This window comes from Phoxinus phoxinus (genome assembly GCF_949152265.1).
Source record: "Phoxinus phoxinus genome assembly, chromosome: 24".
In the NCBI taxonomy this organism is placed as follows: Eukaryota; Metazoa; Chordata; class Actinopteri; order Cypriniformes; family Leuciscidae; genus Phoxinus; species Phoxinus phoxinus.
The window spans coordinates 12,281,271-12,307,800 of record NC_136899.1 but is presented as its reverse complement, the minus strand read 5'-3'; the positions used below and the strand labels follow the sequence as shown (position 1 = coordinate 12,307,800).

General features: G+C 36.1%; 2 protein-coding genes across 4 annotated transcripts; both read right to left on the bottom strand.

The window, feature by feature from the left end:
* Positions 1-151: 151 nt before the first annotated feature.
* On the bottom strand, positions 152-12,439 carry LOC306992652 (uncharacterized protein). Its single transcript, XM_079601784.1, has 14 exons — positions 12,307-12,439; positions 11,417-11,532; positions 11,069-11,224; positions 10,861-10,965; positions 10,525-10,734; positions 9,412-9,598; positions 9,084-9,175; positions 7,086-7,113; positions 6,249-6,364; positions 5,326-5,481; positions 5,034-5,138; positions 3,582-3,791; positions 671-863; positions 152-481 (listed from the first exon to the last, which is right to left on the bottom strand). The coding sequence occupies exons 1-14, from the start codon at positions 12,393-12,395 to the stop codon at positions 379-381; spliced, it is 1,866 nt and encodes a 621-aa protein (XP_079457910.1). The 5' UTR covers positions 12,396-12,439; the 3' UTR covers positions 152-378.
* A 1,824-nt stretch (positions 12,440-14,263) lies between these two features.
* Positions 14,264-26,167, bottom strand: tnfrsf11a (tumor necrosis factor receptor superfamily, member 11a, NFKB activator). 3 transcript variants are annotated; one of them, XM_079601643.1, is made up of 10 exons: positions 25,734-26,167; positions 21,835-21,907; positions 21,382-21,504; positions 21,150-21,296; positions 19,481-19,565; positions 18,992-19,068; positions 18,298-18,402; positions 18,156-18,205; positions 17,363-18,080; positions 14,264-15,366 (listed from the first exon to the last, which is right to left on the bottom strand). In XM_079601643.1, exons 1-10 carry the CDS (start codon positions 25,806-25,808, stop codon positions 15,080-15,082), a joined length of 1,740 nt encoding a protein of 579 aa, XP_079457769.1. In that variant the 5' UTR covers positions 25,809-26,167; the 3' UTR covers positions 14,264-15,079. The 3 variants fall into 3 exon arrangements, with proteins under 3 accessions (XP_079457769.1, XP_079457771.1, XP_079457770.1); XM_079601645.1 differs by having other exon boundaries at positions 14,411-15,326; positions 25,734-26,060; XM_079601644.1 differs by having other exon boundaries at positions 14,435-15,361; positions 25,734-26,013.
* Positions 26,168-26,530: the final 363 nt, after the last annotated feature.

Genomic DNA, 26,530 nt, shown 5'->3' with positions numbered 1-26,530 from the left:
ATAATGACATGATAATGACAATATGATGAATGTAGTAAATCCAGATTACATTCACTCATACTATATAAAACATGCTTTTTTAACGGTCGCAAAGTAATTAACTCATCAGCAAAACAAACAAACAAACAAACAAAACCAAATGCAAATTCATAAAATAAAAGGATTTAATAAACCAAAATACATTTAAATTCATAACATGTCTATTGAAATTACAACAGCACAGCCAAGGGCAATAAAAAAAGAGTTTACAATGTACATATAAAACAGTGCTGATTCAGTCATGCATTGTATGAATACTACAGTTTCCATTATCTATGACATTAGTACAAAAGCTTTCATTTCCGCTCGTGTAAGAGTGTCACTGAGAGTAGCGCTTGATCAGTCCCATGTAATGCTGAGCATCTGACAGCTGAGTTCCCAGAGTTTCTGAGCCATTTCATCATCTGAAGCTTCTCTTGAACACAGTGCTGGGGCACAGTCACTGGAAACAAAGATCCTCAGGTTTAGTGATCATTAATGCTATAGAATAATATATTGCATGTTTAACCTAAACACATTTTATTATCTTACAAACCTCCTAATGCAAATTAATATGGTGTGCATATTGGGATGAGAAAATAAATAGGAGTAAGAATTCTAATGTGCAGTTTATTTTTTATAATACTCGTACCTGTAATATCCTCCACTCTCATTGTCCAGCTCCGGCTCCACAGCGCAGTAGATGGTGGTCTGCGCCCCCTGAATAGTGGTCTTGGTGAAGGGGCTGAAGACTTTGACTGCGATCTGCACAGGCTTGCTGAGGTTCCTAAACAGCTCTGACTGCACCACTCCAGGGTGGAGGGAGTACACAGTCACACCACTGCCTGGGAACATGACCATATTTCATTATAAGAGTTCACAGAATCACAGATTACACACACCTGCGTAAAACAACTAAACCAATGATTACAGTTGGGTTTTCTTTTTTGGTACTGCTATATGAACATAATTGTTTTAATAGAAAGAAGTCTTAGATTAAATCCTTGAATACTTGAAAATGATACCTGTATTGCCTGCATGTAAACTACAAAAACGCAAATTTGTAAAAATTACGACGTCATGCGCATGCGTATTTGAACGTAGCCTACTGTTAATTTACCTTTACAAAGTGACATCGCTACCTAAACTGTTTTGTTATTATTAAAATTCAATAATAAAATAATAAAAAAAAAAAAAAAAAAGTGACATCGCTACCTACTTGCGTTTTTACTCGCGTGAACGGGAATCTTTTTGACAACGTTGTAGGCCTAGTCTGTACGCAAAAAAGAAACGCACAGAGGGGACTTTTCCGTTTTTGGTACAGCATTGTCGTAAATGTACCAATGCGGGCCTAAAAGTGACATTTTCATGATACTCTAACCATCTGAATAAAAAAACGTGATTATAATTGCCACAGTACATCGCCTAATCTAGAAAACCATATAAGCTACCATGGTGATACCATTGTATTTTTTCACGACACTTTGTTCACAACCTGTTTTTGTTTCACTAAAATGACAAGAGTTGTTCGTTCATGAATCAGACTACACTGCTTGCTGCTGTACATTTTTGACTCACTACAAATTTATTTATTTATCTATCTATCTATTTTGAAATGGACCAGTTTATTGAAACTATACAAACATAATCTAAAACATCAGACTTGTATGGCTCACACTGAATTACATATTGAAGAATATGGACTATGGAGCTCACACTCGAGAAGGGAAAGTTGATATTTATATGTCCAAGAAATTCTGATGTGGGGAGCAAAACATAATAGTCTAATTCAGTGCAAAACAATGATGATTGAGAGATGTACATAACATGTTCCTCGAAACCATGATTTAACATTTAACAAGATTTTTCTTAGAAATGATGTATGGATAATCAAGTAAACCCAAGTTACTTCAGTCTAGTAAGGGTTCATCTTTAAATATTAACATAAAAGTTATACTTACATTGACTTAATGCAGTCGTTCACTATTAGCTAATCAATAACTAAAAAAAATTGTCATAGGAAATAACTACAAGTTTTTTTATTTTATTAATGTGAATAATGCATAATGTATAATTAATTCATGATTAATTAAGATTATGGTAACCCACTAGTATGACTTAATTATTACAAAATCCATAGGAAGGAGTTACTATCCAAAAACTTACAAAAATGTAGAAGAAAAAAAAGACAAAGCTTACAATGACTTCAGTAATTACTGGAGAATTATGCTTTTCACTTTTGAATTCTGCATTACTCAATTGTTCCTGTGTAGTTATTCATTAATGACGGAACAATATTATAAATTGTTAATGTCATTTCCTCTACATTTACTCCCCCTTCATAGTTAAACTGCATGTCTTAACAGAAAAACCCTTCAGAATCTGTATAAATCTCCAACAGTGCACATAGAGAATTACTTATTTTTACTAGAATTACTGTGAGAATTGGTATTTCCTCATATGATATTTCCCCCTCTTTGGTAAAGAACCTCATATGAATCTAGCTGAGTGTCTGCTTTGTGATCTCTGTCTGGCTATTCTGAACAGATCACAGGTCATCTGTTATTAAATCTTGAGTTTGAGTTGTCACATGAATGACAATCAGTGATAAGCACAGAGAACAGGACATTCTCCTCATGCTTCATACAATCCTGCATCCTTAAGGAAGCACTCAGAGACAAACATAGAGATCAGTTCTGACCGAGCGCCTTCCTCTGCCACTGTCTGTTGGTTTTGACTGAGATTGTGTTAAAGTCACCATGAAATCAAAATTGATCATTCTTTTTACTTTTTTATTTTATTTATAAATTATTTATCCCTGCATGTCTTTATTTCGTTTTAATTCATGTATCCCCATAATGTCACTGTAAAAAATGATATGATAAATAAGTTATGACAACATGTTTTAACACTGCTTTAACTCATCAAAATAAGTTTGCAACTTTTTTAATAAGTTATACACGATTAAACTTTTCTAAGTCAGTTTAATGTAATTTAAGTTAAAATGACTTAAATATCCAAGATGATGATTACACTGATAAATTTCTCTCACTCTTGCAGTGACATTTCTTCTCTTCTGATGACGTGTTTACTGGCGAAAGGGCGGGACAACCTGTCACTCACTTGAGATCGACCAATAGCAAACCACAACAATCCAACTATCCAATCAATTCCGGATGGACAAAATAAAGTCCCACCCTACATTTTGCCTGGTTCGAGAGGCCATTTTATGTCGACTTTAGTGTAGTTTGGTTCTCTTGTTTCTTTTGAACCGAAAAATCAAATTATACATTTAGTCCTGGTTCGCTTAGCGTTCACACTGTCATTTTTAAAACCAAATCTAGATAAAAAAAAGAAGAAGCTTTTATGATGTACATTGCGACTATGACAAGAAAAACAGTATGCTTGATATATTCACACCCTTATGTCAAGTTGTTGTACTCGCGTCTCGCATACCAAATCAAGCAGTGTTCAGGATAGAGAAGACAAACAAGACTTTAGATTGTGTCCTTAAGGATCATGTTTAGTCTAGCATTGATAGCCTTGCTATGAAGGTCACATACCCTGCAGTCTTTTAGCCAAGGAGCGTGTGCAGAGGATGTTAGCTAGCTTGCTCTGGCCGTAAGCCCTCCGCGGAGAGTAACCCTTCTCACTGTTTATGTCATCCAGATGGATGCTGCCCCACGTATGGGCCACAGAAGCCACGTTTATGATCCTGGAGGGGGTTGATTTCTTGAGGAGGTCCAGCAGAAGGTAGGTGAGCAGAAAATGACCTGTTGGTAGTTTGAAGAAGATAAAAATTGTCAGGGGTTTTACCTTTCATTGTCCCTCATGTCCTGTCGATGCCTTGTTTGTCTATTACTCAATAAATGCATGGAAGTGGATGTATATGGAAAGGATGTGTACTGTTAGGTTCCTACAGGAAGCCAGCTTGGGCTGATAAACGACTAAACAGCACACACTGTCAATTTACAGGGTCACTACTCCACACTAGTATTAAGTCTGAGACTTCCTCTGTGAAACAAGGTTGCCTTTTACATAGGGGTAGTCTATAATCAAACACAATTTGTGCTTAATTTAAAAGAAGTCGCTTTTATTGACTAAATTACTTGGTTTACTGGTCAGAAAGAGTAACATTATGCATTAGATACAGGAAATCTAATTTTACTAGTCACAAGAGTCACAATGAGTTTTTACATCTACAAAACACGTGTTGATAATTATTTGGAATTGCTGCAGATATTTGTAAAATTGCCTCGGCTTAAATTTCAAAATACAGACATTTACGGACAAAATATTGTGTTCTTGTGAACTTTCTATTTATCAAAAAATCCTGGGGGTAAATATGTAGCACGGTTTCCACAAAAATATTAAGCAGCACAACTGTTTTGTTTGAGAAACATAATGTCTCTCGAGCAGCAAATCAGCCTATTAGAAAGATTTATTAAGGATCATGTGACATTAAAGAATGGAGTAATGATGCTGAAATTTCAACTTTGATCACAGGAATAAATGACATTTTTAAATATGTTAAGATAGAAAACAGTCACCTTAAAATGTAGTAATATTTCACAATATTACTGTTTTTACTGTAGTTTTAATCAAAAACAAACAAAAAAACGTTTGAAAGATATTGTATACGGTACACCTTATTATTGGAAGCAAAGGAAGTTCTATCTGTTTGTTTTACAGTGAGTTGTTTTGCTCTGTTTTCTGTTTCCTTGTCCCTGTTCTTGGTTTGTCTCCTTGGCTTCAGGATGTTTGATTAACTTGGTCTATTTAAACTCTGTTTTGTTCAGTTCTTGGACCGTTCACATCCATGTGTTTGATTGTTGTTCTGTTCCGGTTCATAATTTATTTGTGAGAAATATTTGTGAGAGTATTTTATTATCTTCGAAATGTCTTATTCAATCTGCACTGCTGGGCTTAAATCCATCTCTTTATTTCACATCAATCTGTGACAATAACACTGTACTATGTGGAGAGTGTATGCATGTACATAACAAAGTCTTTACCTAAATGGTTTACACCAAACTGCATCTCGAAGCCATCTGCCGTTTTTGAATATGGGCACATCATGATTCCAGCATTGTTGATCAGGATGTTAACTTGCTTCTCCTCTAAAATTCAAAAATATGAATAAAGACCCATTAGCAAATTGCATAAATATTATATTATACTATATTCATACTATTCATATAAATGTGTAATCTTAATATGAACACAATAATTATATGTATGTCACTTACTCCAAGGAAATACACACATAACAATGCATTTAAAGTAATAGTCAGATGTCTTACACACCCTTGTTTATGAGTTCTGCAAATGCTCTGATGGATTTGGTATCTGATAAATCAAGTTTTTTCACCACAATGTTTTGGTTTCCAGAATCCTCCATTAATTCTCCTCTGGCGGACTCTGCTTTTTCCAGGTCTCGACAGGCCATGATGACTCGAGCCCCTGAGGACATCATAAAGAAGCTGGTGGAAATGTGCAAAAAGCCACAAAGCCGAGTAGCTATCCTTCATGGATCTGAAATCATTCTGTTTGTATATTCCAGCAAACGTCCTTGCAGTGAAATGTCCTTGCATAATAATTCATTTGGTGTTAAACTGGGATGTGAGGCTGATGAACTAACACAATAGCTGTTTGCCTGGTAATTACTGTGCAGAACGCCTATTATACTATTCAGAGCAATTTGGCTGGCAAGCGTCAGAGTTTCTTTGTTGGAATTCAGCGGGTCCATGTGGGAAAGTGTACAGTTTTACATCTCTTTGGCAGATAGTATTGTAATCCTGATGTTTATTTATCAGCATGCATTCAAAGCTTCCAAGAGCCTGTCATTTATTATAAGATGAAGTATTTGCTGTTTTAATTGTATCACATTTGACATTAGGACACGATTTGTCCTTGCAGTTGTTATTATAGTCACAGATCATGCTGATTTTATGCAATATTTTAAAGAGAACTAAGAATCCAGTGTGAATACAGTGAAAAGGTGCAAATACAGGGTGATAACCTCCCCGTACCCCACTTCTAATTAGAGTGGCATCACACATGGCATGGTTTTGTCCCGTAACAGGTTGGCAGTCGATGCCGTTCACAGCATGTGCTTCGAACAGAACAAATCAAATCATTCAGAGCATTTCTAAGGTTTTCCTTTTAAGGTCAAGATTGAGTTGAGACGTATGTCCTGAAAACTAAAATGAGGTCTGTTAGTTCCTTACCTCTTCTGGCAAGGTCTCTCGCCGTCTCTTTGCCTATGCCTGTATTAGCTCCTGTGATTATGACTGTTTTATTATCAAGACGTACAGAAGAGCTCCACTGACCACAGAAGAAATTTCTGGAATTGATTAGAGCAAATGTTTATATATCATAGTGAATAGCTAAAGTGAAGTAGTAGGTAAGAGCGGGGCTAGTTGTCACTCCAGTGTATTTTGTTGTATCATTGTTATTACTCAGGAATTAAGTAAATGCACACTGTAAAAACGTATATGATTTGACAACATATCTTTCTTTTTTTTTTACATTGTTTTAACTTAGCAATTGTAAACTTTTTTATGTTATACAAGATTTAACTCATTTTTTAAAGTCATAATGCAATAGGCTAATGACTTAAACATCCATGTCGATTGTAATTTAAGGCAGTTAAAAAGTTAAAATGCTTACTTTCTGAAATATCAGACCATTGTTTTGACCTATAAATATTGTACTTAATACTCTTAAAATTGAACTCAATTTAAAGTTTGAAGTTGTTTGAAACCAACAACAAACTCGCTTTTAAAACACATTTAAGTAACTGCATTTATTACTCAAATCTCAGTTGCTGACTGAGACACAGCCCTTATGACAACTTTCTCGTGTGACAACTAGCCCTATTCTCATATGTTTAAATAAAATCAGCTGGTATAATCCAGTACAGGCATGGTAATTGGCATTTCAATAATTACATTGTTTAAAAATACTGTTTAAGAACAGTGTTAAGTTCCATTTACCCAGTTATGAACACTTTGTCGAAAAGAAAATGTGTATCAATAAAGTTTTTCAGACTCCGCATTGCTTACCTTATTGAGTGCATTGTTCCAATATTGTCTGGTTCCCCTCAGCAGACAGTAGTGCTCTACTACTCTACCGTCCTGTGTAATTTATGAATGAGATATATTACTATGCGGTCCGAATCCAAGCCCCTCCCGTCCAGAGCTCTGTCCTCTGGCCAATGAAACGCGACTGAGATCAATATGAAGACCGTTCAGCTCCCACCGCTCGCAGGAATGCTCTCGCTGTGATGGCCTTGAACTCAGCTTTGTTGAATTGAATCTTTTTTTTTTTTTTTTTTTGCAAGGTTGGACATTCTGCTACACGTCACCAGAACATACAATACAATTACGTCACCCACTTCAAAATTAGCTAAGTTGTGCAAAAGCAGTGACCATGTGTGTCCACTAGATGTCCTTGTTGTGTCACCCTGATGTTCCTCACGAACTATTCACAACACACTGAACATTTACTGTAGGCTACGTTCAAAGAAGCAATTTAAGATACTTTATTAGTGATGGTAAATCGTTAAATGAACATGAACATTTTTGTATCTTTTGTTTTCTATCTGTCTGCTCTCGTTTGCACCTACTACTATCCTTACTAATAATCCTTACTATCCTTACTACACAACTTCCTTAGGCCTACTTGAGTGAAAGTACAGATACTACTGGTCAAATATTTGCCTACCCCGTTACAAGTAAAAGTTCTAAAGACCGATTTTTACTTAAGTAAAACTACAGAAGTACTCGTTTTTAAAAGTACTTAAGTGTCAGAAGTAAAAAAAGTATGCATTGTTTTATTATTGTTGCATTGTTCTAGGCAATACTTACAGTAGGCCTACCTTATGCCTCTGAATCTATGCCTGCCTACCTACCCTCATATCAATATTAACATTTATTTCTGGAACACAGTTCAGTAGTGGGATTAAATGTGAGATTGAATAAGTGCTCTCAATAACAACCAATGATGTTGGGTTCTGACGCCAACCCGACTTTCATTTCCAACCAAAATGCAACCCCTGCAACCAAAATCATCCCCTGACTGACGTTACAACTTTCAACGCAAGGACCTTGACAGAAATGTAGTGGAGTAAAAAGTACGGTATTTGTCTTTCAAATGTAGTGAAGTTAAAGTAAAAAGTTTCCAGACAAAATAATACTCAAGTAAAGTACAGATACTCAAAAAGTGTACTTAAGTAGGCCTACAGTACTCAAGTTAATGTTCTTTGTTACTGTCCACCTCTGCGTACTTAACATTTTCTATCCACTTTAGTAGCCTACTCCATCCCAAGACATTTATATCCAATTTACACAGTATTATTTAGCTTTCGTTTATTTTTCTACTGTGTCTACAATGCATACCTATGGCTGTTTGTCTAATGTCAAATGACATTAGCTGCTTTTAATAAGAAACTTACAGCATGTTTCAATAATCACATACCTTGCTGAAAACTCCAGCATAAACCAGCATGAATTCCATGTTGGTCCAAGTTGGTTTATGTTGGATTGAGCTGGAATAGTGCTGGCGCCACTTAGCCACTATATTAGGCTAAGACTGCATCTAGTTTGGCCAACTAGCATATAAGAGGTAATCAGTCTTACTTATCAAATTCAAACTAGACAAATCTACCTTTTTATGTAACTGACTTAAAAAAATGTAGGACCAGTCTTGAAGAAATACAGTTAGATGATTGACTTTTAAGACTACTAGTCTAAAGGTGATGATACACGGGGCAACTTTTTGGTCTAGCTGGTGGACCAGCATAGTCATGCTATTCTCAAGCAAATCTGAGCTGGTGTATCTGGTCCATTAGCATTCCTGCTTCCCATGCTGGGAACCAGCAAACCAGAAACCAGCATCCTATGCTATGTTTTTCTGAATTAATAACATCCAAAAGATCACTAAATTAGTATAACACATGAATACAGAGAGGGCTCAACTGGGCTGCTGTTGACACTGGGTTGTCATAACTTCATTGGTATGAAATAAGGCTGAGGTGGAAGTCATATCTTCTCATTTCCAACGGATCCCCAGCAGGTTGCAGCTGACAGCCCACAGTCTGCTCGCAGTGTTGATGTCATCGGCAGCCCTGGAGCACGGGGCCACGGCACAGTTACTGTGAGAGATCATGAGACAAAATATTTTACTAAACAGTAGCGTGAGGAAACTTAGAGCAGTTCATTTGATTACTGCCAAATGTAGCCAAATGTAGCATTCCTAACACAAAATAAAAATAAAAACCATGTTGTGAACAATAGCGCTTGCTTATGGGAAAGATGATCATTGAGGTTATTATTTCATGAGTGCAACAGCTAGCATCAGCTATACTGTATTCTAGTACTACTGACAAACCTGTAGTAGGTTCCAGTGGGCAGGTCGGGAGTAACGGCACAGTACAGAATGGTATATGCGCCTTCTGCAGGGGTTTTTATCAGGAAGCCAAACGTCTTCACAAAGACCTGCAGAGTCTTCTTCAGATGCCTGACGATCTCTGTCTTCACTAGGCCGGGATCCACAGCATAAACACTCACTCCCATCGCTGCCACAGAAACATCACTCTACATGAGCTTCAGTTAGAAGAATGAAAACTGCAAGAACTCTCTTATTGCCTCGATAAAGAATGTTTGTGGGTTAAACATGGGACAGTCATGTTAGGATAGCATACTGATGAATTAGCAACGCATAATATGGGTTGCTAATTCTAGGCTAGACCGTCACATTTAACCACATTTAGTCGTTTTATTTATTTCTGCTTTAAACTAGTTACCACTCAGTTGTTTTTCGGTTTAGAATTTAATGTTTGCTTTAATGTAATGTCTTTTTTGCTTATAATGCACAGCATAGCCTACTTAGATACATTCACTATATTTGTTTTCATAGGGTTTATATTACAAATTGTTTGGAGGACAGCATTGGGCAGGATGTCGAATAACATTGTTTAAAATAATGGATTTTTTTGTGTGTAATGTATAGTTTCATCCAATTAATCGGACAAATAATCGACAGATTAATCGATAATTAAAATAATCGTAAGTTGCAGAGCTAGTTTTGAGTGTGTGCTACTGGCGACTAACTCTTTTGTTGTGTATATTTGTGTACTGTATGTTCATTTTTTGTCCTTCCTTGTCATTCGTTCGTCATGTTCCTAAAGCTTTATTTTGCTCCGTTTTTGCTAACATCTATTGCATTGCGTGTTTGTGCATTTTGGGGGCGGAGCAATTAAGGGAGGGGTGTGTTTGTTTGGGTTGATATCAAATATCAACAGTGTTCAACCAAGATTAACAGATATCGCTTACTGCTCCTTTAAAACTTTCTACGTAAACGTTCTTCTCTGTGAACTGCCCCTTTAAAGGTGGTTTCCTATTTTTCCCCTCCAGATTTTTGGATCTCCCTTTATGTTTTATGCATGAAGGACTGCATTTATATAGCATTTATATAACATGACGATCACATGCTGGCTCTTACCTTCCACTCTCATGGCCAGCTCTCGTGTGAAAAGTACGTTGGCCAGTTTGCTCTGTACGTAGGCCTTCACGGGATGATAGCCTTTCTCACCGTTCAGGTCCTCAAAGTGGATCTTTCCCATGGGGTGAACCAACGAGGAGACATTAATCACTCTAGAAGGAGCTGAATGCTTCAACAGATCCATTAGGAGGAACGTGAGAAAGAAATGTCCTGAAGAAGAAAAGGAGTCATACATCACATGTCAAGTGTGAACAAACTCTATAGCTGCTCAACAACAAATAAGGATTCTTTGATATTGTTTGAAAGAATGAGAATGACTAGTGCACTTCATCATACCTAAATGATTGACTCCAAACTGTGTCTCAAAGCCGTCTGCTGTTGTGGAATATGGGCAGATTGCCACTCCAGCGTTATTAATCAGCAAATGAAGAGACTTTTCAGCTAAAATAAAATAGAAGAAAGATTTTAAGAGTTAAATATGATGCATTGCATATTTCAATTATGTTTATATTTTTTTGAAAACTGTTCTTCGACCATAACTCACTGTTGTAAATCAGTTCAGCAAAATCACAGATGGATTTAGTGTCGGCCAGGTCCAGTTTCCGAACCAGCACGATGGCGTTGTCCACGTCTCTGCTGATGTCACTGGCGGCTTGCTCGGCCTTCCCCATGTCTCTGCAGGCCAGGATCACCCGCGCGCCTCGGGATTAATCACACGCTTTGTTCCATTATTTGAAAAACTCGTACATTCTTTTGAGCAATTTCAGGGAAAACATATTCTTGGATAGGCCTAAATATCAGATCAAATGGCTATGCAGTCAGATCTAATATATATAATCTGTGCCTCTAATATGAAAGGAAGGCTCGATGTGTTTTTGGACACAGTACCCACCCCGCTTCGCCAGGTCCTTCGCCGTTTCTTTCCCAATCCCGGTGTTTGCTCCAGTCACTATAGCAGTTTTTCCATCTAACCGAGTATCAGATGACCAGCTTTTGGTGAAAAGCCCTCTGAAAATAATACATAATAATAAGCAATACCCTTCAAATGCAGATGTCAGATACTACCATTATGAATATTAAAGGAAAATATGAATACATGTTTATTTTAATGTTATACGCATATATAATAATATTATAATAAATTCTAATATTTCAATATCTGTTAAGTTAATTATACCGATTATTTAAACTAAAATAAACACAGTATTATTACAGTAATAATAATTATAATGAATAATAATAATAATTGCTAATATTCCAATATCCCTTGAGTTAATCATACTGGTTATTTAAAATAAAATAAACACATTATTATTATTAAAATACATTATTTATGATAAAAAATTATATTCATTTCAATATCTATTAATCAACTGATTATTTAAAAAAAAACAAGTACATTTGTAATAATAATAAATATTAAAATTTCTCTTAATCAATTGATTACACTGATCGTTTAAAATTAAAATAAATACATTTTTATTGTTAATAGTAATATTGTTAATATTGTTAATTGTTAATAAATGACCAAATACATTTCAATTTCTATTACTCAACTACTACATTTGATTGATTATTTAAAATAAAAACAAATACATTTGTATTAATACAAAATAATGATCCAAAATCATATATTTCAATATAATAAGTTTATTATACCGATTATTTAAAATTAAAATAAACAAATTTGTATTAATAATTAAAATAATAATCCAAAATACTATACATTTCAATCTCTCTCAATCAAGTTTAATATACTGATTAAATAAAAAATCTCCTTACCTTAACACATTCATTTTCTCAAAAGTTTCATTACATGTGAACCAGCTAGAAGGATCTTTTTCACAGCTTCTCATGATACTGAGTGTCATAATAAATGCTCGAGTGTCATTTGTACTTGAATAAGGAGGACAGAAAATCCCCTTTCTTTTTACTGAGGTCAGAACGAATTGATCATGTTTTGCATGCAAAATAAATTGATCCGCTCTGCATATCTGAAAGGCCACGCTGCTAAATAAAGCAGTGTGTGTGTGTGTGTGTGTGTGTGTGTGTGTGTGTGTGTGACCTACTGGCTACACTGAACATATTCCAGGAAACTCTTACACAAAACGATCCCCACCGGCAAAATGTTTCACTTGATTTTCAAGAACTTTCCTTCCTTATAACACTAAATCAATCAATAGCGCTATTTTTTGTCAAAGACACTGCTGTTTTATTTCACAAAAACATCCTTTGGCAACCACAGTACATTTGAGTGAACCTTCAAATGGCCAAAAACTACACACCGATGCCAGTGAGTGCTGTTCGATCTTTAATGATGGGAAACTCAATTTTTCATCTTAAAAAAATCAGGTAGTTTCCAGCCAAGCCAGAGGAGCACCTGTGTCCAAACCTGGGGTTCTCCCATCACCTGATAGCACATGATCTGTTAGGACATGACTGTAACATATGAGGATCACTGACAGTGACAGTGACCAACGGGAGATAGAGTGATCCGTATCTCTCTTTCAGTGGGCTTCCCCTAGATTCCCAATTCTTTGCAGATAACAGAGCAGTCATATTCAATTAGCCAAAGTGGATTATAAAAAAAAAAAAAAAACGAATATATATATATATTTCGTTTTTTTTTTAATATAGTGGTGCCAAATCGATTAATCATGATATATCGCATGTAAGAAAAGAGTTTGTGTTTACATGATATAGAGACAATATATGTTACATGTGATCATGATTAATCGATTTTGACAACACACACACACACACACACACGTGATTTTTTTACATCCTTTTTTTTTTAAATAGTAAAATAAAAAGGATTTATGCATATGTTCGATTATCTTATATTTTTTTCCCTTACCACTGTCATATTTATTATGAAAATTACAAATACTGAAAAAATACAAATTGAATTGAAAATTCGTTTCTGTAACAAAAATATTGGTAACATTTTATTTTAAGGTGTCATAGTTACACATTAGCCTACTATATCTTTTTACTACACTAACCGTAACTCTATAAGTAGGCTACATATAGTTCATTACTGTAATATTACTCTGTACTTAAAATGAGTAAAGGCTATAATGTAACTACGTCACACACTTTATTTTAAGGTGTCCGTGTTACGATGTAATTATACATTTAAGTACTGCGTAAAAATAATTAACTACATGTACTTACTATAGGGTTAGGCTTAGGATTGGGGTTTGGTTTAGGGTTAGTAACATGTAATTATGCATAATTTATAGTTATTACTACAGTAACTACATGTAACAAGGGCACTGTGAAATAAAGTGTTACCAAATAAAGTGTAAACAAAATGTCTTAAAAATGTCATGTTTGTATTTATTTTTTTATTTGACTATTTTTCTATAAATAGATCTGCCTCACATTTTTTTGTTTTGTTTTTAGGGGCTCCCTCACCGGTGGATCCATTTCGACAAATTCCTACGCTTATTACAATAGCTTTCCACTAGATGGCAGGACAATTCAACATTCATTGTTAGTCACGAGTCACCAAATGTGCAAAAGTCTCCTTGAGCAGAACCACATTCAAAACCAGTCATAACTTCCTGTTTTTGCAGACAGAACTCAACAACAATTTTCATTGTTTGTTTCTGTCGCCATCCCAGGGTCGTGATTATCCCAATCACAGCTGAACATCCAGCATCTTTTGGTGGAATTCTCACCTCATGTGGCTAAACACTGTACTTGTGTTTGCATTGAGCTCGCGACAGCTGGTAGCCATTCACAGCTATTTATATAGGCATTATGTCAACATTGGTTTTGCTGGAATACTGAGGTTTTACCACACATGTGGTTAGTGATGCACAAGCAATAAACACAGCTTATCACTAAACCAAGATTTCTCATACCATCACACTCATTTAAGGGAAAGAAATTGTTTCATACAAACAAGCTTTATTTACAGTAATGGGTGGAGGAAATCACCATTCCTGTATCAGAACATTGATTTTTCAATCACTATATACATTATGTTTGTGAATAATGTCCGTGATAACATGTTCAGTCAGACAGACTTGTCGGGTTTCCGGCACAAAAATAACACGATAAATAACAAAAAAAAAACGATTAACAAATAGTTTTTTAAAAATATAAACACCACAAATCAACATCCCCATTTGTCATTTCCATGTTACTAACTAGTCTGAGATTTAACAACACCATAAAACGGTTCTTGCCATGAGGTACGGGCCGATAGCTCAGTTTCAGAGAAGGCCAAGAGAAAGGGACAACGAAAAACATCAGGCTTTTGTTGTAATCTGGCTACGTTTGTGGCCTGAGTTTGGCTGAGTTTGGCCACTCTTTATTCTGAAATCAATGTTCTGGACTTTTACCGACGTCAGATCAATAGCATCCGCACCATAGAAATCCTCTCAAAGCTGACAAGTACCTAATTTATACTATATAAATACATAGGTTAACAAATGCATAGCATTTTTTTTCATGAAATAGCACTCATAGGGAGAACATTAATCGATAATAATCATTTTTAAAAAGTCCATTCGTGTCCAGTAGGAAATGTTTGCACCTTGTTTTATTTCTGCCAGGACCAGTCGTTAGTCATTTCCTGTACGGGCAGGTGTTTTTCCACGTGTCCGTTTGTGCTCTTGGCCTGCGGTGTTGTGCTTGTGTTAGATTTGGGCTCACTTGGAAAGCTGTCCTCATTAGATTGTTCCTGAACGGGGCAGCTGAAGGGTTCGTCTGTCCCGCCGCTGCTGCCCAGTGACGTCTGACTGACGTAGACCACGATGACCTCACCGCTGAAGTTCATCACCTGCCCGCTGGAGATAAAAGTAGTGTTGTTGTTTCCTGTCACCTGACCTGACAAAAATAGGCAACGCATCAGAACTGGTGTTAGCGGAAGGTGGCAGAAATAGTACGCAATATTTCCATGAACTAAATATTCATTCCTTTCCTGGAGACAAATTAACACCAGTGTTATCTTAGTATACCACTGATATACTATTATAGTTGTTTTTTTCATATTCTGAATTGGATTTTATTTTTATGTTTACCGCATTCATATATATATATATATATATATATATATATATATATATATATATATATATATATATATATATATATACTAGTGCTGTCAAATTGATTCATTGCAATTAATTGCATCTAACATATACGTTTGTAAATATATAATGTGTGTGCATATATATATATATATATATTATTTTTTACTGTCAAATCGTGTGTGTGTAACTATACATAATATACAAATACACATAAATATATATATATATAAAATACATTTATATATTTAAATGTAATAATATATACATACACACATATATTATATAGACAAAACTTACATATATTTTTACATTAATTGATTTGACAGCACTATTCGGTTAATGTTTATTTAAGTAATGCCATTATTTTAAGGCTTTAGATTTACAGTAGTTAACACTATTAACTGTGATTAACACTCCTGGAAGTTGAACAGGAACATTTTCAAGGCTAAACATTTAGCATATTAATGTAACCATATTATTTAGTCATACAAGAACACAGCTTTTTAGTCTTGCTGATGTCTTGCGTGTGAATACTACTTCAGATGTGTAGTGCTCTCCATAAATAGTCTACATTACAAACTGGAAGCTAATAATGCACCATAAGCACTGACAGCAAAAAAAGCTGTTTTTGTGTCAATCCCTTTTGAGCAACAAAACAGCTTCCTTCCACTTAAAACTTCAACATGGGCAGATTATATGGTTCCTTTTTCTCTCTCTCCGAATATACACACAGACTATCAGTGACTCACTTTTCACACATCTTTTAGTCATTTGCCTCTATTCCATAATGGACCCAACTCCCACTCTTTGCTGTGGCTGCCTGCCATATTTTCACGAACACGACTTACTGGAATGCACATGACCTGAAGGTGTTTGTTCTAATTATTACTACAAGATGTAATGCTTTATTTTATAGTGTTCACTGTGTATTTACATAAGAAATGACTGAATAATACTAATGAGCTACACTAGCTCCTTTGCAGAGATGTACAGTAATTAATAACAATAGGATGGAATACGAGTAAAAACAGACACTGTGAAATAACGTTATTGAAATGGGAACATTTATTTTGCCAATACTTATAATTATAAATAATCTAAATAAATATTTTCTAACATTTGATTGTCTTTACTGTCACATTTGATCACTTTAATATGTCCTTGCATCCTATCTTCTCTCTCTCTCTCTCTCTCTCTCTCTCAATCTCTCTCTCTCTCTCTCTCTCTCTCTCTCTCTCTCTCTCTCTCTCTCTCTCTCTCTCTCTCTCTCTCTACATTCATATTTATTATGAATATTTGTATATATTTTTTTAATATTATATATACAAATAATTATATTTTATATACAATTATATAATATTATTTATATATTATTTATTAGTAGTATTTAAATTTATTAGTATTAAAACACATATAATAAGTATAATAAACACTTTTAAAGTGATCCAGTGATCTATAAATGCAATAGTGAGTAAATCAATGGAATACATCAGCTGATACAGTTTGTTACCTCGTCCATCTGTTTCCAAAATGACTCCCACACTGCATTTTTAACCCACTATTACTGAGAGGTCATGTCTTTGATCGTTTCCAATCTTTCATCATATCATACTGTTTTTGCCCAATAGGAATAGAATCGCACGACAGTGCTTGTAAATCTGGCCTAAACCTGCCAAATAAGTTCAACAGAATTCTGTGTACTGGACTATGACCAGCAACAGCTTCGAATACCTCAGATGCACAGACAACTTCTCATTTGTTTTTTTTTCACTATTTTTTGCACGTCTTACCAGATGTGAGGGCGGCATCTGAGCACTGGTTCTGGTACTCCACGTCAGGGTCCGACAGTTTGTGGTCATCGCTGTGGATCAGTGAAAGGCCCTGGTCATTAGCGCTGACAGACGGCAAAGGAGGAACGGTGGTGGAGTCTATGCTGCAGCAACAAGGTTCGTTCTGTCTATACAGTCCCTCGGCCAAACCTCGGTCCCCGTAGACGCCTCTCATCTCCGACATGGCTTCCTTGCCAGCGGGGCTGCTGTAGTCCAGGTAGAGTTCCTGCGAGCGCTGCAGATCCACGTAATCGCATGTGGGCAGGCCGTCCAGCGAGCAGCTCTCACACACCAGAGGCTCTTTCAGGCCGATAACCTGCACGTTTCCTGTGGCGCCCCCTGTCCTGCAGGAGCAGCACGACACCAGGCCCGTGGCTACCAGCTGACTGCAGTCCTCGTTCTCTCCCACCTCTATGGGCTCCTTCATGGAAAGCACACAGCTGCAGGAGCTGCCCGACAGGGGGGACGACGGCCCGCACCCGGAGTCCACGCTGGAGCTCCCCGACGAGGTTTCGGCTCGGTCCTGGTCCTGTTCTTGGTCCGTGCAGTCTGACATTTCTGGGATGGTTAATTTGGTGCTGGGACACATGATCAGAGACTCCGGAGGGGTTCCTTCTTGGCAGATTAAAGGGTGAGTTTGTAGACCGTTTCGAAAGTGATATGAAGTTGTCGCAGTTTCCTACAAGAAAGCAGGATTGGTGAGTCTTTATGCATCGCTAGGTTTTGAAACAAGTTTTCAGATATTGTTACTTACCTGTCGATTCCTACTCCCTTTTAGGTTTTGGACGCAGCTGCGTAGATTTACTGCGGAGTCGGAGAATAAGCTTTAATTAACAAGATAGACAGGAATCTAGCACAAATTGTAGTCAACAAACATGATCCTGAACAACATTTACCTGAGAGGAAGTTCAGCTTGTCTTTGCAGCAAACCAAGAAGAGAACGACCAGAGATACCACGATGATGACTGAGAGGACGGCCACAAGCACCCAGGGTGTCATAACTGAGGAATTTTAGGGGGTTTATTCGTTATTCCGGTCTATGAAGGTTCTCAGTTATTCAGGTCATCATATTCAGGCTTAGTAAAGTTTGTCTCTGTTGCTCAATCGCATTTATTGCTCTTGGATGAGAGGCGAAACTGCTTGAGCAACAAAGAAACACATCCAGACTAATCCTACCAGACATTACAGACACCAGCCAACACATAACACATGGGTTCCTAGTCCTTTTTAGCTATTTCTTTTAAACCAATTTTACATTGACTTTTATAGTAATTTAACATTGCCAGATTTTAAGGAATTAATTATAAATATATATATAAAGTGTGGGGTCCGTAAAAATTCTTAAAGACATTTTTATCAGTACTTTCAAGAATGTGGTGCATTGATTTCCAAAAGATGTGACTTCATTTCACAATATTGCTTTTTTACTGTATTTTTGATCAAATAACTGCAGGTCTGGTGAGTAGAGTTAGAGTATAAGAGACTTCTTTCAAAAATATTTAAAGAAATTCTTACCAACCCCAAACTTTTTGAATGGTAGTGTATATTCAACAACTTTGAAGCCGAACGTACAGATTTGATATAACCTACCAGGAGAATTGAGTCCACACACTACATCTGTCTTAGTGCTTCCTGGCTGTTTGTCGGTCTTGCCAATAGCTTTACAACTGGAAGAGAATTAGACATATCAATACAATAGCCTGGTCACTTCTGGTTTGATCCGTCTCAATTTTCTCCTCTAAGAGCAACCAAAAATGAAGGAAAGAAAAGGGGCTCTTTCTAGGGGAAGTGGTGGAGGAATTAATCATAATACCAGAGTGCGGTAAGACTGCGGGGGCTTTAAAAAAATGACAGAGCATGCCTGAGACCTTCCCCAGACAAACAACGCCTGTGAGAATGAGAGCTGGGACTTTGCAAATGAGCCTTGTTAAAGCATAGATCTGCATGCGTGACTCAGAGGACAGGCATCTTTGTGGCATACACTCCCATCTGTTGTTAATCCTATTGCTGTTATTGTGTTGTTTTTTTTAATGAGAGCTGTTATTGACTTTTTAAACTTAAATAGAGAGGCATACTCACTCTGTCCATTTCTTGCAGGATTCTATTGACATAGAATCTGAGAAAAATCCAGGTAGGCAAGTCACACAGGAAGCTCTGCCAGTCTCTAAAAATGAAGAGAGAGTGATAGAGGATTATAGATAGAGAGACAGACTTACACTCAGACGAATTAGCACACTTGAAAGCATATTACAATTTATTATTATTTATCATATCTAGATAATAGTTTTTTTATTCACACATGTGTGTGTTTGTGTGTTTGCAAGAGAGAGAGAGAGAGAGAGAGAGAGAGAGAGAGAGAGAGAGAGAGAGAGAGAGAGAGAGAGAGAGAGAGAGAGAGAGAGAGAGAGAGAGAGAGAGAGAGAGAGAGAGAGAGAGAGAGAGAGAGAGAGAGAGAGAGAGAGAGAGAGTAACATCAGATTGATCAGAGATGCATCAAGGGAGACAGATGGCATCAAATACATTTACATTACAGTATTTATGCCATGTGATAATGTGAAAAGATTACCATGGTAGATATTGCCACATTACTGTAACTCACCCATAAAGGTCAACTACAGTATAGATTCAGTCATATGGGACAGTGAGAGCATCTATTGTACTGCCAGCAAACTCAGTTCTAGCACAACACTTCATGGCAGTTTCATAACGTCCATCACACCGTTTGATAACACACAAGCTAGATACTATTACAAACATTATGGATTCAATTACATTAGATCAATTACATAAGTTAGGTAATGTAAGTGTATTTTCTAATGTGGCGTCTGTAGCCTATATTACTGTAATTATTTGACCAACAAGGGTGATTTGAAACATGTATCTTGCATTGTCTGCTGTTGAATGAAAATTGAAAATGAAAATGAAAAATTGTTAAAAGTATTACATTTAAAGAAGATCATATTGTTGTGTTTCGGTGATTAAACCAAATGTTCTGAAATGTGTATAACTGTAATGAACATATGGGATCATGTTTTGAAAGAATTACTAGCTGTGTTACAAGTGTGATCGGTTTCGATTTTTGTACGAGTTTTGAAAATGTACACCTTACTTGTGAAAATAGTACCAAAGCGAATTACTGTAAAAAAATATATAAACAAATAACTAACTTTTTATTTTTCATACTCATTTTCTTCTAATTTGTATTTCTGTTTTTGGCATCTTATTTACTTCCTGTTGTATGATTTCTATTGCATTGTCCTGTTCAATTTTGTTCTATAAGCAGTGAAAATATTGTAAATGCAAATCAAGCCTGGACGGACGGACGGACGGATAGATAAATAGACAGATAGACAAACAAAACAGATAGACAGACCGATAGATAGAAAGAGCCTATCATCTACAAAGTGTAAATGTCAAGATATTAATGATAAAATGTAAACTAGTATGTCCACATTCATTTCTGAGAACTGTATTATGATGTTCCTTTTCATTTGGCACTGAACCTTGTGCTCCAAACCACAGAGCTGGAACAGCCACTGATTTACTGCACTCTCAATTACGGGTTCACTTCATCTGTCTATAAGCCACATGATTAATGTCTCCCACTTTAAACTTCGGAATGAACTTAATAAAGGCATAGTTCACCCTAAAATGAAGAATCTGTAAATCATTTTCACACCTTCCATGTTTTTCATGTCGTGAACTATCCCTATGATGAATTATGTGTAGAGTGACCGCAAGCTCTTACCACCCATCACGACTCCTTCTCCCGCAGGACATGTCTTAATGGTCTCACAGTACTCGCAGTTGATCAGAGAGCAGTGGAAGCCCTGCTTGCACCGACACGGTTCCGCCGCGGTGGGGTTGTGTGGAAGAGTGCGGTTAAATCCTTTACCTGCAGAGGAAGATTGATGGCGCGTGTTAAGAAATAATGCAAAATCAAACCATACTCTTTATTGCACGCATTATGTGACACTGACCCTCATCGCAGAACTTCTGAGGGGTACACTTAGTGTCAGTGTTCCAGTCCGGCTGGTACTCATCACGGCCACAATCACGGCACTTTGTCGGACTCCCGTCGCAAAGGGCAAAAACGTATTTTCCTGCATTCAAAGGAAAATCTTACTGAACTAAAGATGTAAAATGGGTTTGCAAAGGTCAGTTAATACATATTGCAAAATATGATATTCTATATGTTTTGGTAGAAGGAAGTCATGGTAATTTATAGTTCTTATGGGTGTGTGAAGGCCTCTTCCTCTTTCTCTCATCCTTCTGCTTTTCAAATGGGAAAAACCAACCAATTTTGACCTGATCTTGTTTTTCCCAGACATCAGCTTCGCTCACACCATAAAATGAATGAATGAATGAACGGATGGGTTGTTTTTATAGTGTGTTCTTCATAGTATAATTTACTAGTCTGTGTTACTGCTCACCTGGTTCACATTTTTGGCAGCATCCCCCATTGTGCTCGTACTCGTTCTGTTGGCAGCTTATGGCCAGTCCTGCCTGAAATAAGATGTTTAACAATGATGATGGCTCTCGTATGATAAAATGCTTGTGATGTTCCTCATTTGTAAGTCACTGTGCATAAAAGCATTTGCTGAATAAAGTCACATCAACAGCAACAAAGATGACTATAACTAATATCATAGTAAGATATATTAATATGATAAGGTCACCCATGGGAGGTTTTTATATTATTTTTTATGTTTACCATGAGAGAGAGGTAATCAAAATACGAGTAAATTGTGTCAAAAGATCAGATCTGGTGTCATCGCAACAAATTAAAGAATAATTTGTTAAAATATGAAAACTCAATAATCAAAATCTGTCTGTTTTATATTACATGTACACTACCTGTCAAAATAAATGAATTACACTACCTTTTTTAAAATAAATAAATAAATAAAAGGGATGTCTTTCAAAAACATGAAAGAATCTTACCAGCCCCAAACTTAAAATCTATATTTTAAGAATGGTAGTGTATTTTCTTTTTTATATTTTCTTTCCATTCCAATATAAAACAAACAGCAATCTTCAATTTTCCGAGCTAGGTTTATAATATCGTTTAACTAAAGGGTTAAACGTTATTTCCCGTCTAGTTTGATTTTAATTTTGAACAGTCCATTTATTATTGTATTGTGAAATGGGCTTTCTTGAAAAAATAAATGTATTGATGCAATGGCATTCAGGCATTTTGTCTTGTGTCTTAAGTATTCAAATACTTTTTTAGGGACACTGTATCTCTAGTCGGTTGGGTGATTTACACAGTGACTCAAAAACTACACTAAAGTTTGGCATGTTGAAACATTGGCTCTCGGAAAGAGAATCTTCAAGGCATAATGATCATTTGAGTGGTAAAAGCATAAGAGAATGAAAGAGAGTGGGGAAGTGTGTGTATGTGTATCTGTGTGTATGTGTACAGTATGTGTGGAAGGGGTGTATTGCCCAATTCGGAGGAAGAAAAAAAATAAGAAAAGAAAAAAACACCCACATCCCTCCAGATACCACAAAGGCATTCCACGGTTTAACAGCAGGGCAGAATTAAATGCAATCCTTTAATTCAGCGTAAATCTGAGAAAAACCGTCCGTAACTCATATAAAAGACAATAAAAAAGAAAATAGTGCCAAGCTCAGCATACTGGCCTCTCGGTGAAGGAAGAAAGGACTTGGCTGAAGTACCAAGTGTTTCTTGGGTAGAAATAATGCTCAAATTCAACTTTTTTTGCACAGCACCATAAAAAAAAGCTTTAGTTTTCTGTATTCTAGCCAACATATACAATATATATTTTAAAATGCGAGAAATGGAAGAGAAATCATTTTTATCAGGGACTATAGAAGATGATTTGTGAAATATGAATGCTCTCTTTATCTCTCTAAAACAAGGACTCTTAAACAAAAAAAAGAAGCAAAAATGTTCCTATGTGACTAGGATCAATGGATTTATCCATCATGAGAAAAATCCTGGATATCATGGAAATTCATGGGGAAATAATCCTTATCAGATTTGTTGACGACAACAAGCTTTGTCAAAACAAGTGACTAGTGCAGTTCACTAACAAAAAATCAGGAAGAAAACCCCACATTTATTCAAATGATGAAACAGGTTATGTCCTTTTACATGAAACTCAATATAAAACAATGATATTTACTCCTACAGTATGTCTAAGGCAAATCATGAAATAAAACATGAAACATGTATACTTGAAAATAATCTCCTTTTTGTTTTTGTTAAGACATTGATCATAGTTAAAGATGTTATTCTGAGGGTTTTTCTACCACTGCTGAAAAACCGAAAGGCCTTTTGATGGATGCATGTGAAAAAACACAGGAAACCAAAGGAATGTTTACAGTTCATTTCTGAACCTACATTTGTATGTAAGGCTATACTCAGGCAACACAACATATTTTCATTGACTAAATATATAAGATCATGGTCAGTGACGCCCTGAAAAATTACATGTTAGAAAATATACACCGGACATGGAGAAATCTTTTCTCACAAGGTCTCAACATTTTGAGCTGCATATGGCAAAAGCACTATAAAGTTCACAGTTCTAGTGATTCAGTTGCTTTCCTTTGCATTCATTCTGTTTATGAATGCAGAGGAAAAAATAACAATGAGGTAACAAATATAAAGCTATGCTGTGTTAACGACCCTAAAGTTAAATAAAATAAAATCTAAACAAAAAAAACTGAATCTGAAGAAGATTATTCTCCCTATGGAAGGTTGAAAGAGAAGCACCATTTCCAGAATTAAGTTTCCAGATACTGACATTTTCTTTCATAACTCTACAACCTGGCAAACACAAGTTCAGGCCTGCGTGTGATGCAACAGAAAACATGTTACAACTTTTGACCTGAAAGGACATTAGACAACTAAGAAAGACAATTGAATGAATGAATGAATGAATGAATTAATTAATTAGCCTAATTAATTAATGAAAATGGGCTTTGACAAAAATAAAATAAAATTTAATACGTAGCTATCAGTAAAATTTGCTCATTTCACAGACCAGAATATAGAAATATGTAACAAAATTCCAATATTAGGGATTTTCTTAACGTTTACATGGGAAACACATTTCACTGAAGGCCTATCCTGTGGCCTAATTAAATCAAAAAGGTTATATGTAAATGCAGTCTGAAGTTTTACACAATTCCTGGGAATGTAATGATAATTTACATTTGATAAGCATCAATTTACATTTGGCTAAAAAATCCAATGATTCTTTGGGCCTAAAAAAAAACAAAAAACACTTCACACTTATGGTTAAGAAGACCATCCAAAACAATGAAAAAAAGCAGAATCCCAGAAATATTTCCATGGAGTTCCCCTCAAAGTGTGCAACAATTCAGAGAAAAGTGCAGAAAAGCAAATATCTGACCGAAATCTGCTCATGACAGGGAAGGAAAAAGTTTGGATGCGTCAAAACCTAGTGAGCAGATAGTAGGCTAGGGTACATTTTTGGGCATCGTAAGCTAATTCGCCATGCAGTCCTAAAAATGTCTAGTATGTCTATTTAATTTTGAGACACAGACTGCTTAGTGATGGGATATCCAACTCATTTTAGCGAAACGGTTCTTTCGAACAGTTCATTTAATGAACCGTTTAAAAACAAAACGATTCATTAATTCTCTTGACATCATTTGGACTTCATTAATGTGTCCCAGTTTAGTTTTTTGCAGCCGTAATCTTAAATTAAACATAATAACATTAAACAATGTTAAAATATCCTACATCACTTACAAAAAAACCGTTTCGTGGGCGTGTTGATAAAACTGTCTGTCAATAAAGTAACAAATTTACATTGTGTTTTATTTGTAACATTTCCGCTATTCGGCTAATCCTGTTCCCCCAAAAACTTAGCCTATAGCCTACTGTTCGCCCTATCAGTCAAATCTTCACTCCAAGTGCTCTTACATTACTTAATCTCTGCTCATTAATACGAAGCATTTTCGAAAGGCAGAGACTGTTTTGTTCTCGGTTCAATGAGCAGCTTTGAGTTGTTACTGTAACACAAGAACCGTTTGGGCCGAACTAAGCGATTAGACCGGTTCTAAAGATTCACTGCAAAGGTCCGACTCAAAAGATAAAGTCGTTCACGAATCTTACATCGCTAAATGTACAAAAAAACATTTTCCCAACAAAGTGCTGAAATTAATAGTTCAATATGGCAATTTGGCATTGTGGAGATGAGGAGGATAGGCTACACCAAGAATTTTCCAGTAAAAAGAGTGAGAAATAATAATTTCCCGGTTTATAATATAGCCTAATCCCGTGCAATTCAAAAATAAAGTTTGGTTAACATAATCATTCGCAAAAACATACCTGCGTGCATAGAGCAAGGACGAAGTGTGTGATCCATCCTTGAAATATCCAACTAGCTGAAAAATTCACTCTCATTTTTCTAAACTTTAAAACAGGACTCTGTAATCTCAGCTTCACTATTGTTGTATAATTGTCCAGTGAGGATCAGCAGCAGACGTCTGTGCGCTCTGGGATGAAGCGATGAAGCTCCAGACTGCTGTAGTTCATTCCCAGAGAGCATGTCCCATGATGTTCACTCACTCACCCACGCCTCGACTGCTGCTCTCCCTGTGTTTCCACTGCACTACAGTCATGTGGAAGCTGCTCAGTTTCTTACACGCTCCTCCCAGTTCTCGTAATCAAAGTATTCCACATATAAACGGGGTGACGTTCATAACAACCAGACAATCACGTCTGCACTTTATTTTACAGTAGGCTACGTGCACTTAGTGTATATGAATGTAGCCTACTGGGCAATATAAGATAAGTACCGGTTAAGGTTAGTTTATGGGTCGGTTCATAGGCTTACCTAGTTATTAGTTATTGTAATAAAAGTATATCATAGTATGGGCATGGGTAACAGTAGCTACTGTAAAATAAAGTGCACCAATTGTAAAATCACTTGTTAAATTCTGTAGCACTTTGGTGCAGTGAAGATGAAATAAATGACTTTTGAAGTTGTAAGCTAGCGTGAAAACCCCGTAAATAAACAGTTTAAGATATCTATTTGCTAGTAAAGGCTATGCAACAGCTCAGTGCTGGAATACTGTATCCTAATGGAATACCTAATTGAATTTTTTTAGTACAATCAACTTGGA

Coding starts and splice junctions, on each gene's coding strand:
- LOC306992652 (XM_079601784.1), bottom strand. CDS start 12,395: ATGACACTCAGTATCATGAGAAGCTGTGAAAAAGATCCTTCTAGCTGG. Junction 10,735..10,860: donor GTTTGGAGTCAATCATTTAG/GTATGATGAAGT, acceptor TTTCTTCTTCAG/GACATTTCTTTCTCACGTTC. Junction 3,792..5,033: donor GTTTGGTGTAAACCATTTAG/GTAAAGACTTTG, acceptor AACTACCAACAG/GTCATTTTCTGCTCACCTAC.
- tnfrsf11a (XM_079601643.1), bottom strand. CDS start 25,808: ATGAGAGTGAATTTTTCAGCTAGTTGGATATTTCAAGGATGGATCACA. Junction 21,908..25,733: donor TCCTTGCTCTATGCACGCAG/GTATGTTTTTGC, acceptor ATCTTATTTCAG/GCAGGACTGGCCATAAGCTG. Junction 21,505..21,834: donor CTGCCAAAAATGTGAACCAG/GTGAGCAGTAAC, acceptor CTTTGAATGCAG/GAAAATACGTTTTTGCCCTT.